Here is a 15582-nt window from a genome sequence, read left to right on the forward strand (position 1 = left end):
TGAGGTCTGTCAGTACGTAAAAGAGAGACAGGATTGTACAAACTCTTACTAGCTTGTCTGTCATGCAACAAATAAGAGACCAACAGAGACTGGAAGATGAAGGTGAAAAGATCAACATGACCACATTTAATATGATTTTCCATCTCTTTTTGAATTACGAAGTTCATCAGAGTTCAGAATGGAAATGCTACAGTTGCAAATACAGGAAAGAATGTTTTAGATAAGTTAGTCATACAATAATAGAAAAGGATTCATTCTTGAATATATAATAGTGAAGAAATAGCAAAATTTAGGTATGCTGTATTTAGGCATATCTCCAGAAATGGAAATTTTTACGATGGCACTGAATTATAGGCTTGAATGCTTTGCAAAGCAATGATGCCATCAGTAGGGACAGAGCTTGACAGACAAAGATTAAGATTTGGAACAACCCATTTTATTTTTGAAAAATTGGATTTACTTTAAAGTTGATATATACTTAACTGCAAAAATCACTCATATGTTACAAAACAACTCTGAAGTTCTTTCTATGCTAAAACTTCTGTGGAAATGAGAAACTTCTCAAAGTAAGGACTTGAAGATTTGGCTTCTACTGAGATCTCTGGCAAACCTCCTACTGACTGCATCAGGCGTGGAAAGGATTTTGGAGAACTGCCTTATGCAAGCTCTCTGGTGGGTGAAAGAGGAAAATGCCCCCGAAATGCCAATGGCCAAGAACGATGACTCCTGCCACTTAAACTGCATTTTTACATCTAAGGTTACAGTGTTTTGTAATTATTAATTAATTAAAAATTATTTATTTATTTGAATCACCTATTACAAAATGGTGAGTTTTGACATCACTCCTCCTCTATAATTACCCTCTGTGTTTTTCCCCGCACTACTTCAATGATTATCCAGCTGCAACCCAAAGAGAAAAGCAGTTCACTCGCAGAAATAAATGAAACAGGAAGAGTATGTCAACAACACAGAAGAAAAAGCGGTACTATATCATGTGTCCATCTCTGCTGTTTCTATTACTGGGGTCAGGGAACATTAAGTCTTAGTAGTAGCTTGAAGCCCTAGCATTCCTTTAGGTCTTGTAAAATAAACATTATACACACCAAAACTTTCAATACTGAATAGAGACTCTGAGATTGCTCCTCACTATGTACATACACAGGCCCGGCTCTGCACGGTTTGCACATACTCAAGTGTCTTTTGACTCCATATGTTTAAAAATTTTTTGTCTCAGGATACCTGCAAAGAGATCGGTATTTGGTTGTATCCGTATTCACTGACAACCAAGCAATACATGATCCATGTAGTTAAAGATCATTACTTTTCCGTGAAGTCAAAACAACAGATGTAACTGCTGCTATGCTACTGCTGATCAGAAAAGCCTAAATGATAAAACTTCAAAGTCAGCAGCCATAATCTCATGCCATTCCTCCCCTCTGTGGCATTGCTTTGTGTTACTGCCCTACTATTCAATTCCTGGTGCAATTGCTGAGAAAAATGATTTTCTTTGCATTCTCAAAAATATTATCTTCTATCTATATACAGTTGCTGTGTGAGTGGCATTAATGACCAACTCGTTCAGGTAGGAAGTGACTCTTGGGACCTTTCTTGTCCAACCTCCTGCTCAATGCAGGGTCATAATGAATCCAGACCAGATTGCTCGAGGTTTTATCAGTCAAGTCGTGTAAACCTCCAAGAATGGAGGTTACAAAACCTATCATCTGGGCTATCTGCTCCACTGCTTAATTATCCTTACACTTTTTTTTCTTCCATATATCCAGTCAGATCATCCTATTTCAATTTATGTCTGCTGTCTCTCCTCCGACCATGCACCACTGACTCCATTGCCTAGACAACCTCCCTGCCAGCCCTGCCAGCCTGCTGTTAGGGCCCCCAAAGCCATCTCTTCCCCAGGCTGAAGAAGCCCAGCTCCCTCACGTCTCCTCACAAAGCAAGTGCTCCAGACCCAGCCATCCTGGGGACCTTCCCCTGAACTTGCTCCAGTTTATCAATGTATTTCTTGAACTGAGGAAATTAGATTCATCAACTCTTTCTTTCCACATGGAAGCATTAAGTCTACCTTTTTTCTCATTTTGAAACAAGAGGCAACCTCCGTGCTCCTGGGTATGGGTTAAGGCCTATTTTGTTGGTTAGAGATGAGGCTCAACTGTTTACTGTAATATAAAATCACCTCTCCTGTGCTGCTAGACAGCCCTTAATGTTCAGAATTCTCTATGCAGTCCATATGCTAGGTTTAAATAATGTAAACGGCTTTGAATCAGTCTTCTGAGCCAGAAGAAATCCACCTTTATCATGAAGATTACCCTCTAACTGTATCAAATGATCAGAAACCTAGCCTTTGTTGATGTCCTAAGAACAGGTATACTGAGCTGGACTAACTGCAAAATAGTAACTGGAATGATTGAAAGACCGTGCAGCTTCCTATTGACCTTCCCATGCCAAGAGCAAAACCTTTGGAAAACAGGGAAAGCTGAAGAAGCTTCCCTTGCAAATCCTGCCTGTCTCTGGCACTCCCCTGCTTAGGGACCTTCTAAGCTGGAGGTTGCTTCTCTATCAGAGTGCTTAATACTGCTTGACAGACCTCTCATCCATGAATTTCTCTATTAATTTTTAATATATGCATACTCTTGGTATTCCAATCACCCTAAGGTAAGGATATCTACTTTTTAAATCGTATGAAGCAGTCCCTTTCTAAGTCTGCTCCTTGTTAATCTATTTCATGCCAAATTTTCTTGGTACAAGCACGACTAATTGTTCTCTATTCACTGTTCCTCATGCCAGTCAAAACTTTTTAAATTCTATCATTTCTCCTTGAGTAGCATCTTTTCCAAGATGGAGATTCCGAATTATTTACTTTTTTCTTTGTGCTGAAGATATTCCTTATTTTGTTCATGCTCATACTCCTCTGAACTGCCTCAAATTCTGTATCTCTTTTTGACATGGACTTCAAAACAGCTCACTGTTCATTAAGTGTAATGATGATTTGGTTGTCTATCCTGTTCCTATTACTATCATTATTTGCCTTTTTGACTACCTCTGAAGGTTAATTTTGTCAAAAGCTAAACTTACTGGCAGCTTTGCCATTAAATTCAGGGGGTCAAAATTTAATCTGTTGTTTTGCTTACTCTCCATCTAGTTTCCTCAGTCCATCCTGGGAAAACCTCCAAACATGTTCTTTCCAAGTTTATGCCTTGGCTGCAGTTTTCCCATGTACAGAAGACTAGAAGTATCTCTAATAATTTAGGACAAACATGCAGAAAACAGTACTTTGGATGTTCTAATCTGATCAAGCAGTCAGTTCATTATTTGACTAGTACCATGAGAAAAATACCAGGGAAATCTCTTTTTATTCTGACTGAGAACATCAGGCAGAAAGTTTCAGGGGAATACAGCAGTTCACACTCATTTTTGTTGTGGGAATGTTCATGCTTTTCTATTGTGGAAGTTCACACTGCCTTCATTCTTATCAGCTCATACAGAACTGTAATTTACATACAGAACAGCTTTTAATTATTGTTTTTTTGAAAAACAAACAAACAAAACCAACCAAAAACATTTTAGAAATAAATTGACCTTGAAGGATCCTAATCAGTTTTACAGCCCTCATTACAGAAAATGTTACTGACCTACACTCTCTGTCTCCTGGAGAAATGAATCACCTCTTCTGCCCTCAGACTCCTTCTTAAAATTCTGGTTTCGTTGAAGTAAACAAACTAAGGAACAGAACAGAAAAGAACCTCCATAAATATTATTATGCAGTTGTTAGTAATGTATTAGAAGAAGAACCACTCTAAATTCTTCCATAGATTAATTCTAAAATTCTAACTCAAATATTTATTTTTATTTAGCATGTTGCAACCTTTTAAAAGATGATCTCTGCTCCAAATGAAAACAACAAAAAAATTTTTTCCCCTACTTCAATACTACCACAGCAATAAGAGACACACACGTCTTAATGCAGAGATTAGCTGTCCCTCTCCACCTTGTGACAGTTCTATGCTTTCATAAAGAGTTTTCTAGTCCCAAATTATGTCAGGTTTTTCTTCGCATGTTAGAAACTCCCATGTTCTAGGAACTGGGCTTCGCCTAGGACAACGATCCATTTTAAGTACATCAATTATTATGTATATCAATTATACAATTTGATTTATATGAAGTATTTTGTGGAATTTGTTATAAAAAATAGTTAAGAATGACATGATAAATAGACACAAAAAGGGACTTGACAAACTGATGGCACAGAAAGCCTATCTTTAGCCTCCAAAAATGATGATTCAACCTTTGATTTGGGTTCCCTCAATAACAGCCTGCCAGTGCTGATGGGTTTGCTGGGAGGAACACCACTGTATGCTTCACTGCATTATATATGCTTTCCCTAAATTCCACTAAATATTGAGAAAACCTTTTTCCCAACCCAATGGGACCATTTGTTTTTCCTCAGCGTGGCAACACTACTTCTTTTGAAAACCTCTTCTCTTCCCTACACTTACCCAAAATAAGAACTGAGCCGACTTAAACCAAGTTATGGTCGAACTAGAATTTTCATGAGGTTCATAAAACTATGCTTTGTCCCTATTTTTCATGTAAATGTCGAGCCACTGATACAACAGTACAAACTACTGATATTGAGTAAGGTTTAAAGGCAAAATGAGGTTTCTCTCAGTGAAAAGGAATGATAGACTGCACTACAGCCAAGCACTCTGAAGAGATTAGCATGATTGAGGGGCTTGAAACAAGGTAACATTTTAGGATAAGGAAACAATAGAAGGAGCAAGGATGTAAAGGACACCTCATGGTGTTCTCTATTAACCTAGCAATAAATGAAGTCCAAGTTAATCTTGTGAATGCCTTCTAAAATATTTGTTAGTTATATGCAGACTGACAGATTCCAATTTTGTCCTCTTTCTTTTCTTTTGTTTTTGCATGATACAGTGGAAAGTCTTATTCATAGAATGAAAATTAACTCTTTAAATAGCATTTAAGAAGAAAACCAAAGCTGTGCCACTGGTTAAATAAGGCTAAGTAAGCACTGAAGTAAAGCGATGGAAGGAAAGACGCCTGCATTGACATAATACAGTATGACAAACCAAACTCAGAAACCTAAGTTAGTTCTGCAGTAATGGTAAATGAACTAAAGCATTAAATAAAACAGAAGAAATTTCAAGTAGTTACAGTCAATATTCTTCACACAAGTTTAAGGACTTAAAAAAAAATAAAAAATTAGTGATTATAGTCAATGGTTAATTGCGCGTACTTGCACCGTACGAGGTCTAGTGCGTTCTGTGCCATAAGGCTTAAAGGTTTTACTGGATTCTAAACCACATAACACAAAGAATAATTACACCTTCAAGTACAAGACCATGACATGTTCTGCCAAATACTGCTAAACCTAGTTTCACTACCTTCTCTTCTTACATGAGAAAAAAATTTATATAAAAAATAGAGTGAATCAGAGAACGTTAAAATACAGCACTGCCATTAGCCCACATGCTTTCAGCCCCCTTGACACTTGTGGGATTATCAAGTGGTGCCAAGAGCAGCTCAGTCAAGCGAGAAGGTGCACCTGCTCCCTGTTGGTATGTACACTATCTAGTTCAAGTATGATACTAATCCCTTGTCCTGGTCAAAATGAAGACTGTATCTTGTTTCATATACTTTAATTTCTACAATATCACTCCTCTTCTTTCTCTTTTTACCACATGAATACTTTATTAATAACAAATTTGTGGAATTTACTTTTAAGTGGCATCTAAGACATTTTTCATAGTTGGGACTTATTTCTCACTAAACATTAGAATTACTATAATGATTCTTCAGATAAAGATCTGCTGATTTTATTAGATTAAAGGATAAAATGCTTTGAATTTATAAACTCTGAAATTCAGGGAATAAAGAAAAAACATTCAGACAGCTAGTGGTAACATGGCATTGAACTTCCATTTTGCCTACACTGTACAAAAACCCATTACTTCCATTCTGACAAAACCTGAAGTTCTTCCTTAAACTATGAATTACTGTAATCATTTTACACACAGGGACATGAAAAAATTTTCAGTGAAACCTTGAAAACCTTCCCTGTTATCCAATTAAGACTAGGTTAGCAACTATATTTACCAAATAGGAACGGATCTGACAGAGCGATGATAATTTCTTCGAAATTACCATTTACTGCAAAAATGTAGGATGATTTTAATAAAAGACTCAAAAATTGTATTTTTTCTGTCAGTGGGAAATATATAATTTTGGGTTTTGGTTTGGTTGTTTTTTTTACTGTTTGTTAAACTACATAAACTCTTAACTGTTTAGAATGGAAGAGATTTTTTTGATCATGCTGAAGTTACTCTTATGGCTTATTTACTAAAGCAAGTTAAATATTTATGTAACCATTTCAGTCAAAACAAAAAGATTTGTGGCAGGATATAGCTATAGCATTTTTTTTTTTTTTTTTTTTTTTTTTTTTTTTTTTTTACAGCAGCCTTAATTCTTAACACGTTACAGGTCTCTGATGTTTGGTATTTCAATATTTTATTGATAAAGCTATGCAGTGCTGTACAAAACATAAAATCTTTATATACTCCAAGGGCAAATTACTTCCCTTCCCACTTGGGGATAGTTTATTTTTAATGCTGTTCTTTAAGTTTTTAATTCTTCATGGGTTCTAGGGCAATTTTGAATTACAACATACATATTTAATAGTAATGACATCCAGGGAAATATTTTCTGTGGTGGAGATAATACATACACATTAATAGTAATATATTAAAAAAATAATATAAGAGCACATACACAATATAGTTATCTGCTTACTGACCTATAACTAATTATGGTTATATAGTGTCTGCTGCACTTATCATCAGACTACGAGCCTACCTGGATTGCCATGAACTATCCTTCACTTGGCTCACGAGGACCACAGCCGCTGCACAGCCACCTGCCTGCTGCCTGTGCCCTCACACCAAACGGAAACCCAGCACAAGCACCTGCCCCTCCAGATTGAGCCTCCCAAACAACACCACTTCCCCACCAGCAGGCCCCTTCTTGCAATGCTACAAGGTGGCCTAAAAACTGCACCCATGACCAACCATCCAAGCAGCTCGTGAATCATCACTGCACTCTGCTTCCACCTGCACTGCCCTCACAGTGAATTAAGACACGGTACAGGTGTTTGCCCCTGCAATCAACATTTCCCTCCATGAGCCAACACAGGTACCTACTGTAATGAACGGGTTAACTTTGTTCATGAAATCGCATGTGGGGGTAGGGACATTCTTCGCTTATCTAAGACCGTGAGTATCCATTGAGTAGATAATTGCATACCGATGATTAGCATATGTAGAGAGACGTTTACAGAGCATGAATGGGACTTGAGTCACCTAAAGAACAGCTGAGGAAGACTTCGGCCTTCATCCCAACAACCACCAGAAGGCAAATTACGACCACCTAACACCTGATGGCACAAGATACCGAAGATACCAGCCAGCCGTCATGTATCAGGGACTAAAAAGACTGTATAAATAAAGAGGCTCTTCCCCAGTTTAAGTGTGAGCTTGTGGCGGAGCACTATCTCCCCGGCCCAGCGCTGTTTTGCTCTTTTATCGCTTGCTAATAGATTCGATCTTTTATTTAATACAAATTGGCTCCTCCAATTTGTCAGGAGCGTCTATAACACCTACCTGCAAGGTTTACAAGCTCTCCAGAAGGAACCCTCCTCAACTCCGTTATCACTTGGTTCATGAATGCTGTCACATGCCTGTGCCCTCCACACTGCCCTGACAACAGAGAAGTACAGCATGTGTCCGCTGCTCCGAGGGGAAGCTTCCAATTCTCCTGTCCTCCCAAACGCAGGCCCCTCCTTGCAAAGCTGCAAGCCCATCTGAACTCCTGCTGCCCCCAACCACCCCACGCATAGCTTGTGAGTGCCGTCACCACACTCTTGCAGCAAATCGAAGCGCAGTAAAGATGTCAGCCACTTCATGGCAAAGCTGTTCCACCACACGCACCACCAGATACCTTCTCCTGAGAGAACGGGTCCACCCGAGCATACACCTCAGATGCTGCGGATACAGCTCAGGAGCACCACCACACGCTACTGCCTCATATATAGCCCTCATAATAAATTAACGCTCAGCAAAGGCAAAAAACCAGTCTGGGGTGAGACTCTCACAACGCCTTCACCCACAAATCCCTTTAACCTCAAGGCTATGAGCCCACGAGAAGTCCCACCACCTCTCACCTGCCCTCACACGTAGTTCGTGAGCGCTGTTGCCACCACAAGCTCCTGCCAGCCCCACTGGCCTCACGGCAACTGGAAGCTTGCCACTCCAGGGCCAAGCTGCCCCTGCCCCGAACCAGGCTACAAAACGGCCTGAATCCCAACGACCTCTCACTTGGCTCGTGACTACCTTCGCTCTCACAGCAAATGGAAACACAGCAAAGGTATCTACTGCTCCAGGATGAGAACGGGGCCACCCCTGCACCCTGCCAGGTCCCCTCCTGCAGCTCTGGGACTCCCCTGTATGGAAGCTGATAAACTAAGCGAGCTCCCGCACTTTTTCACCCCTGAGCCGCCTTCACCCCTCACAGAAACCCAGCACGGCCGTCCGTGCTCTGGAACAAGGCTCCAAATCTATCCCCCCGCCGCCTTGGGTCCTCCTGCAGACTCCTTCGCACCTGACCTGCCTGCAGCCCTCACAGCAAACTAAAGACTGAGGCGGGCGTCAGCACCCTGAAGGCGAGCCTCTCCCGCTCCCCGCGCCGCCAAACCCAGGCTACGAGCTCCCCTCCGCTCCAGCGAAGCCCAGCTCCGAGACTCCCTCCCCCGGGCCGCCCTCACACCGGCCGTCAGCGCCTTCCCGCCCTGAGGCGAGGCTTCTCCCCGGACCACCATCCCGCGTCTGCCGCCACACGCTGCCACCCGCGAAAACCTCTCCGCGTGCGGGCGAGACGCTGACAGAAAGCCCGCGCAGCTGCCGGCCGCCTTTAGGACGTGACGTAGGGAAACATTTTAGGTACTTTTACGGAGAAAAGCGACGGCCAAAAAGAAACTGAAAGTGCTTGATACCTCTTGGCGCATCCTTTACCTTCCCCCAAACCCCCTTTTTCCTCTCCCGCTGCCCGACAAGGAGGAGTCTCCGCGGGCCGAGCGCTGCCCTGCCGGGGAAGGGGAAGGACGGGCAGACGGACAGACAGCTGCCCACTAAAGCGAAACCTGTCCCAGGCGCATGACGTCACGCCCCGCGGCGCGCCGGGCAGTTGTTGGGGTCGGTCTCCATGGCGGCGCGGCGCCCGCCCCCGTTAAAAATCCCCGCCTCGGCGGGGCGGGTACGCTGCTGCTGACGGGAGCGAAGATGGCGGCGGCCGCCTCCGAGCTGCTGACGGGATGGTGCCTCTTCGGCCTGGCGCTGCTGGTGAGAGGCGGCTCTGCCCCGGGCGCGCACCCCTGCCCTGCCCTTCTTCCCTTTCCCTTCTCTCCGTGGGGCCGGCGGGATCCCCGCCTTCCCCTCCGCTAGCCCGGGCCGGCTGCTCCTTCCCCCTCGCTGTTCCAGCTCTCGGCTTCCCGCCTGGTCTCCGCCGAGCGAGGCCTGTGCCTCGCCGCCCCTCCGCCCCGGCAGCCAGCGCTTCCCCGCAGCTCCCGCCGGCGCCTCGGCGGCGGTGCCGGGCACGGCAGAGCCCGGGGCCGAGGGCGCGGGGCTGTCTTGCCTCCCTTGCCCGGTGTTTCAGCCCGTTTCGCGGGCGAGTGCTGCTCTCGTCGCTGCTGCGGGTGCTGTGGCCGAGGGTACAAAGGGCGCGTTGGCTGCGGTGAGTGTGACGGTGATGTTTGGGGCTCAGGTGGGAAGAGGGTCGGCGCTGCGCCGGTCAGTGCCCAGGTGCAGGGTCTGACTAAAGCTTTCTGGCAACCTTATTGTGCAACTGTCTTTCCCTGTGTATTTCAGGCTATCCTGATCTTCTGCTGGGTTTATGTGCGCAAGTATCAGAGTCGGCGGGAAAGTGAAGTGATTTCTACCATAACAGCTATCTTTGCATTGGCAGTTGCTCTTATCTCATCAGCGCTCCTACCAGTGGACATCTTTTTGGTTTCATATATGAAAAATCAAAATGGTACATTTAAGGTACGGACTCTTAAAAATGTTAATTGCCTTTTCAAAAGAAGCACTTGTGTTGAAAGAGGATGCTCTTGGGTTGTGTAAGTGTTTAAAACCAGTGCTAATACCTGTTCTAGTGCCTGAGCCTTTTTGGAAGGCTGAGAACTAGTACTGTGAATACAACACTGAGCTCTGTTTGTTATTTGAACTGGATTTCAGTTCTCATTTCTATTATTTATTTTTGATATTCTACTGATTTCCAAAGTCTCATTCCTTTTATTGTGCTAAAAGGAGCGTGTATACCATCCTGAAGGTATAAATAAATCTCTTAAATGTTGCTTTTTAGTACATCATAATGGGGCATTGCAGAATGGAATTTGTTGCCACTTTGTTCAGAAAGAGACTGTATTGCCCATTTGTATTTTAAGATTATTTTGCTTGTCTTTCTTTGCCAGCATTCTCTTATTCTGGCATTGAAACTTTAAGACTTACAAAGATTTATAGTGTTAATCTACCTATAATCTAGAGCCTGAGTTAATATCCATTTTTTTAAAGAGGGGAAGCTGGAAAAACCCTTGGGGTAGGGAAATACAGTAGTATCTCTTCCTCACTGATACTGCCTTAACTGAACTACTGTTTTTATAAACTTAAACTGCAGGGGGTTGCTGTGCAAAATGAGCTCTTAATGAGATGAGTACTCACTGTAGCCTGCTCTAAGCATTACTTGAGTAGGAGTTCTTACCAATGTTTAAAGCATTGGCCTTTTTAATTTTCAGGGAGGGCTCTTGAGGGTAGTGACCCATTTTTGTTGTGAGGACAGTACCATTAACAACAGGTTAAACTGAAGCATATTAATAATTTGAGTAACAGCTTAGTTTGGTTTGGAGCATACCTGGATCTATAGCAAGAGATGATCCTGAAACAAATGAGGGAGTGGGCAGTGAGTAAATGCCTGTGCACTAGATAGACTCAAAGCCTATATTCCCTTCCAGTCCTACTTCCCGAGGAAAACCTAGGTCCTGCCAGACCCTTGATAACACTTCAGAACTAGCTTGTAGTCAATACAGTGGCTTTTGGCTGGTGCTCGTGTAAATGCAAGTCATAAGAAGCCTTTAGAATTGAGCTGTGATGTGATTTTTGTCATGTTTATCCCTCAGTGGTAATACAGGATAAATTAAGCTATTGTTCAATGTTATTGTTAAAAGTTTGTATCTTCAGAGCTTGTTTGTTCAGAATGAGAATATCTAGAAGATGCAAGAGACTTTAAATTTATCACAATACTAGCAGTTCAATGAGAATAATACTGAGTATTAAGAAATACATTGCGCCTGACTAGCTAGAGAAATAAGAATGATGTAACTAGGTCCAGCTGAAAAACGCACATCTCCAGGGAACTAAGCAGAATTTCCTGTTGCAAAGGAGACCTGTTTTGTTAATGTGTGCTTTCTCTGATTTGAGAAATCTGTGAGGAGAACAGGAGGTGAAATATTTTCATGCAGTTGCTACAGTCTTATTTAAGGAAGTTTGATGAATAGAAGCAAAATTACTGTACTTAAAATACTGTTTTTCTTGAGCTAGATTTCTTTAATGGCCACATACTGTGATATGATGGGGTGGGTAGATTTGTTTAGAAACTGTACCTGAAAGCAAGCTTTCATGCTTGTGGTAAAGCTGCTGTTTCTTTAAAGTACCTGCTTGCCTATGTTTCTGAGGCTTCTTGGTCCTGCTTAGTTCCTAGTGTTTGTAGATGCTGCTGATGGCCTGTTGAAACCAAATTGCTCTGTGCTGACTTAGAGAAGAATTCTTCCTTTTCTTTTAAGGCTCTGCTGAACGAGTTTCTAGCTTTGCAGCAATAACATGAGATCTTCTGATATTACTACACTTGATCCAACACAAGTGTTGAAATTGTGATACAGAAATATCAAGGTGGCCATCCTGATAGTTCAGTGGATCTGGGTCCCTTGGAACATGCAAACCTATATGTAGACGCACAGCTTTATTGATTTGATAATTTCAATTTAGGAGTAATGGCAAGTTAGGAGGTTGACAGCATCTTACTGTGATATCTTCATGAATTGTTAAAGCTTTTAACACTCTTCTGAGTAATGTGCTGCTTTTCTGCTGCTGCTTCAGAAGTAGGACAGACTGGATTGGGTTCAGAATATTTCCAAGAGACCACTGCCCTTCCTCTGGAGCATTCTTTCAAACCCAGCGCCTCCAAGGCCCTCTATCTGATGCTGGGGTCTGAAGGACTATGATTGGCAAGGATCCTTTGTTTTGGATGGCCAGAGTGAGTTAAGTCTTCACTAGATTGCTCTTAGTGAATTTTTGAGGCAGATCCAGGTAGCAGATGTGGATAATATTCTCTGTAGATAAATCATTAGTTCATCAAAAAACATTCCAACTGGATGATTTCAGAGCTTATGCCAAAAGAGTAGTGGCAGTTATCCAGACGCTAGGTAAACAATTTTTTTTGCTGTATGTACTTTTCTCCTCTACCTCCCAGCTGTAATTCCCAGTATCAGTGTTAGAGAGATAAGAAAGTCAAGGATGCTCTACTTACAAAGAAGAGGTACTATATGGGGACTTTCAGTTAACTTTTAATGCATCTGACCCTACTATCAACTTGTAGATATTCTTGAGGTTTTTCTGTGAACAAACTGTAGCAAACTTGGGGAGAAGCTTGTTATACTAATAGCAGAGGTTAAATTGAAGGCATAGTGTGATGTTCCAAGGTGTCTTCCTTGACAAGGGACATGCGCTATACCTTGGTCAGCCTGTGTTAACCTTGAGGTTTTGTCCCTTTCAACGAGACTGTTAAACTTAACATACTGTTTATACATCTTTCAATTAAGACAAGTTCCCCTTCACTGTAAACAAGTAGCTTGTGGCATTTGGGACCTGTTGGTGTCTTTCACCATCTTTTGTGAGACTTATCAAATATTACCTTAAAGCATTTACTGTGAGTGAACTAAGCAATTTTGGTATTAGAAGGTTTTGCACAGTAGCTGTGTAGTCCTTCAGGAAAGGAGCAGTGGTGCATGGATTTGGGTGGTCATTATTTCAATGTACAATAGAATTCATTGCAACACCGCTTTTTCTGGAGGCTGAGATTACTTTGATTCATAGCGTTGTTAAGTAGGAAAGCAGGCTTTTGGTTCTAGTACTAATCAAAAGAACTTGAGTATTACCTTGTAAGTGAAGTCCTGATAATATTCACTAGCACCACTTTTATCTTAAAAGTTTTGGCTGTTCGCATTGACAGTGCTTTAGTTTGTGCAATGGACCTCAAATACTTTTAGTTGGATCTGATCTGTTTGATCTGAAAACTTGTTTGATTTATAACAAGCACTTAGGAACGGAAAACTTCACCCTAGCTTGAAGACTTAAGATTGCTGCTGGAACCCTGACCTACAACTCTCATAAATATTTAAAACATAGTTGGTGCTGTCTTGCAGCAGGAAGACTGCTTGAAACAGGGATGTTATCATCACTGTGCTGTCTTTTTTATTATTATTATTCTATTGTTGATGCTGCAGAAGGAAGGGGATGAGAACTTTTCTTTTTGAAATGTATGGATTCTTGCTACTATGTGAAGTCAAAAGCCAGTTGCATTTCTTTCAGTGTCCTTAGACTGAACACCTCACAAACCCTGGGTCTGTCTGAGCTGTTAAAAGCCAATTGTCTCCTTAATGATTCAAGAAGTAGCATCTGTTTAATGGGAGATCTTTTCTGCGGACCATTCTGTTAAGATTTTTTGCATCTTGGGGGAAACTCGTTATGTAGCTGCTTGGAATACAGAACCACTAGACATGTCAGATTTTTTTTTATTCTAGAAAGGTGTTAGCTGAGAAATCATTATCAACTGAGACTGTGCTTCCTGTCCTGAGTAGGAATTACTACTTGTGAAGTAACAGTACTTGGCCAAAATATTAATGGTAGCCAGATGTGGCTGAGATGTATGTTTCTGGATGTTACTCTCCATCTGGCAGCCAAAATCCTGGCTGTGTCCCATTTTGGAGGTAGCAAGCTGAAGATCTGAGACCTGGTTATTAAATTTCTTTATATCTAACCATGCTATAACCCATTCTCCAGTCTTTGGTATTGTATCTTCATTTTGTTAGCTAAGCTTTGGGAGAGGCTAATCAGCAGAATGATGGCTTCATCTACATTTGATGAAACATCACAGGTACTGAAATCTGGAATGTTACACCACTTTAAGCTTTCTTAAGGTACATTTGTGGAGAATGGGAGCTCTCTTCAGTGGGTACTCAAGAAATTCTTGCAGTGTCCAGCAGTGACAGAGATGTCCCCTTTAACAGGTACAAAAGAATGAAATTCATGGCCATTCCCTCACCAAAAAGTGGGGAAGGTCAAAAATGTCAGATTAGTTTGTATTGCTTTTGTTTGGGAAAGTTATCTGCACAGTTTGAATAGTACTGTTCTGTTGAAATATGTTAACAGAAGTCACTAACTGGACACAGTTGCTGGGAGAAGGAAGACTCTGCTCAATGGTTACTGGGTGAAGCAAGTGTTCTTCATAATTAATTTTCTATGAATGTAATTATTAATCTTTTGAGGGAGTTTTGCTTTGGCTTTAGCATTTAGGTGAACTGAAAGTGTCTTAAACTGCCTTTTTTATATCCTTACTTAAATAACAACATTTTACTAATATATTTATTTTTTACACTTCTAACTGTGTTTAAATTTCCTGAATCCGTCAACATGGCTTGTGTTAAGGAATACCTAAGGATAATAGCTTAATGCAGGCCATCATAGTTGCTGCATGTATCCTAGCAATTTGTTGATTCCCTTACCTGTCAATACAAGCATTGTTACAGGTATTTTAAAGGTGATATGATGAATGATTGCTAAACTGCATGGAACAGAATGAAGTACAGCAGAATGGTGTAGATGTTAAGAGAATTTGTGGTCACGCTTTCACATTTTAAACTGCTGTTGAAGGCAGCAATGAATTCGCACCTTCCTAATCTATTGTGCTTCTAACGTGTTTGCTGTATATATTGTAAGCTTGGGCCATAGTGGGTGGAGAAGACGACAGACTAAATCTAGAGGCTGTCCAGATGAGTTCTCAACTGACTCCTGGATGTCCAGTAAATTCATATACCTATCAACTTGATATATCAGCACTGCTGTTGAGGTAGCAGTGCTTCTCGCTTTTGACAAGATAGTGCTGCTGTCAGTAGCTTTTGAAATGGGTCAGAAGAACTGGTTATTGCTTTTGAGTTGCTGATGACATATGCATATGGATAATTTGCCAGTAAGAATAGGGATTTTTACCTCCTTCGGTTGTGTCAATGTGGGGCTTCCGCAGCTGACTAAAAGCTGGCATAATAGATATGGCATACTATTAAATTGGCTTGCATTACGGATTCTTCATGTGCAGAGTACTGTGAAGTTTTTAAGTTCAGGCACATGTATGCAATGGTGAAATGCACACATCTTTGTCTTTACATCT

The 15582-nt window shown here is 41.5% G+C and overlaps 2 protein-coding genes across 3 annotated transcripts in view; one reads left to right on the forward strand and one right to left on the reverse strand.

The window, feature by feature from the left end:
• Positions 1-9202, reverse strand: part of COL19A1 (collagen type XIX alpha 1 chain) — a 220211-nt gene extending 211009 nt beyond the window's left edge. The window contains exons 1-2 of one of the 2 annotated variants that reach the window (XM_041127248.1): positions 9083-9202; positions 3648-3734 (exon numbers count right to left, since the gene is read on the reverse strand). The gene's annotated coding sequence lies outside the window, so the exon portion shown is untranslated. The remainder of the gene's footprint in view (positions 1-3647; positions 3735-9082) is intronic. The other variant, XM_030007470.2, reaches the window with a different exon arrangement.
• Positions 9203-9237: 35 nt separating this feature from the next.
• Positions 9238-15582, forward strand: part of LMBRD1 (LMBR1 domain containing 1) — an 83869-nt gene continuing 77524 nt past the window's right edge. The window contains exons 1-2 of the mRNA XM_030007474.2: positions 9238-9428; positions 9954-10130. Of these exons, the coding sequence (XP_029863334.2) occupies positions 9243-9428; positions 9954-10130 (363 nt within the window). The 5' untranslated portion in view covers positions 9238-9242. The remainder of the gene's footprint in view (positions 9429-9953; positions 10131-15582) is intronic.

Source organism: Aquila chrysaetos, chromosome 2 (assembly GCF_900496995.4).
Source record: "Aquila chrysaetos chrysaetos chromosome 2, bAquChr1.4, whole genome shotgun sequence".
Taxonomy (NCBI): domain Eukaryota; kingdom Metazoa; phylum Chordata; class Aves; order Accipitriformes; family Accipitridae; genus Aquila; species Aquila chrysaetos.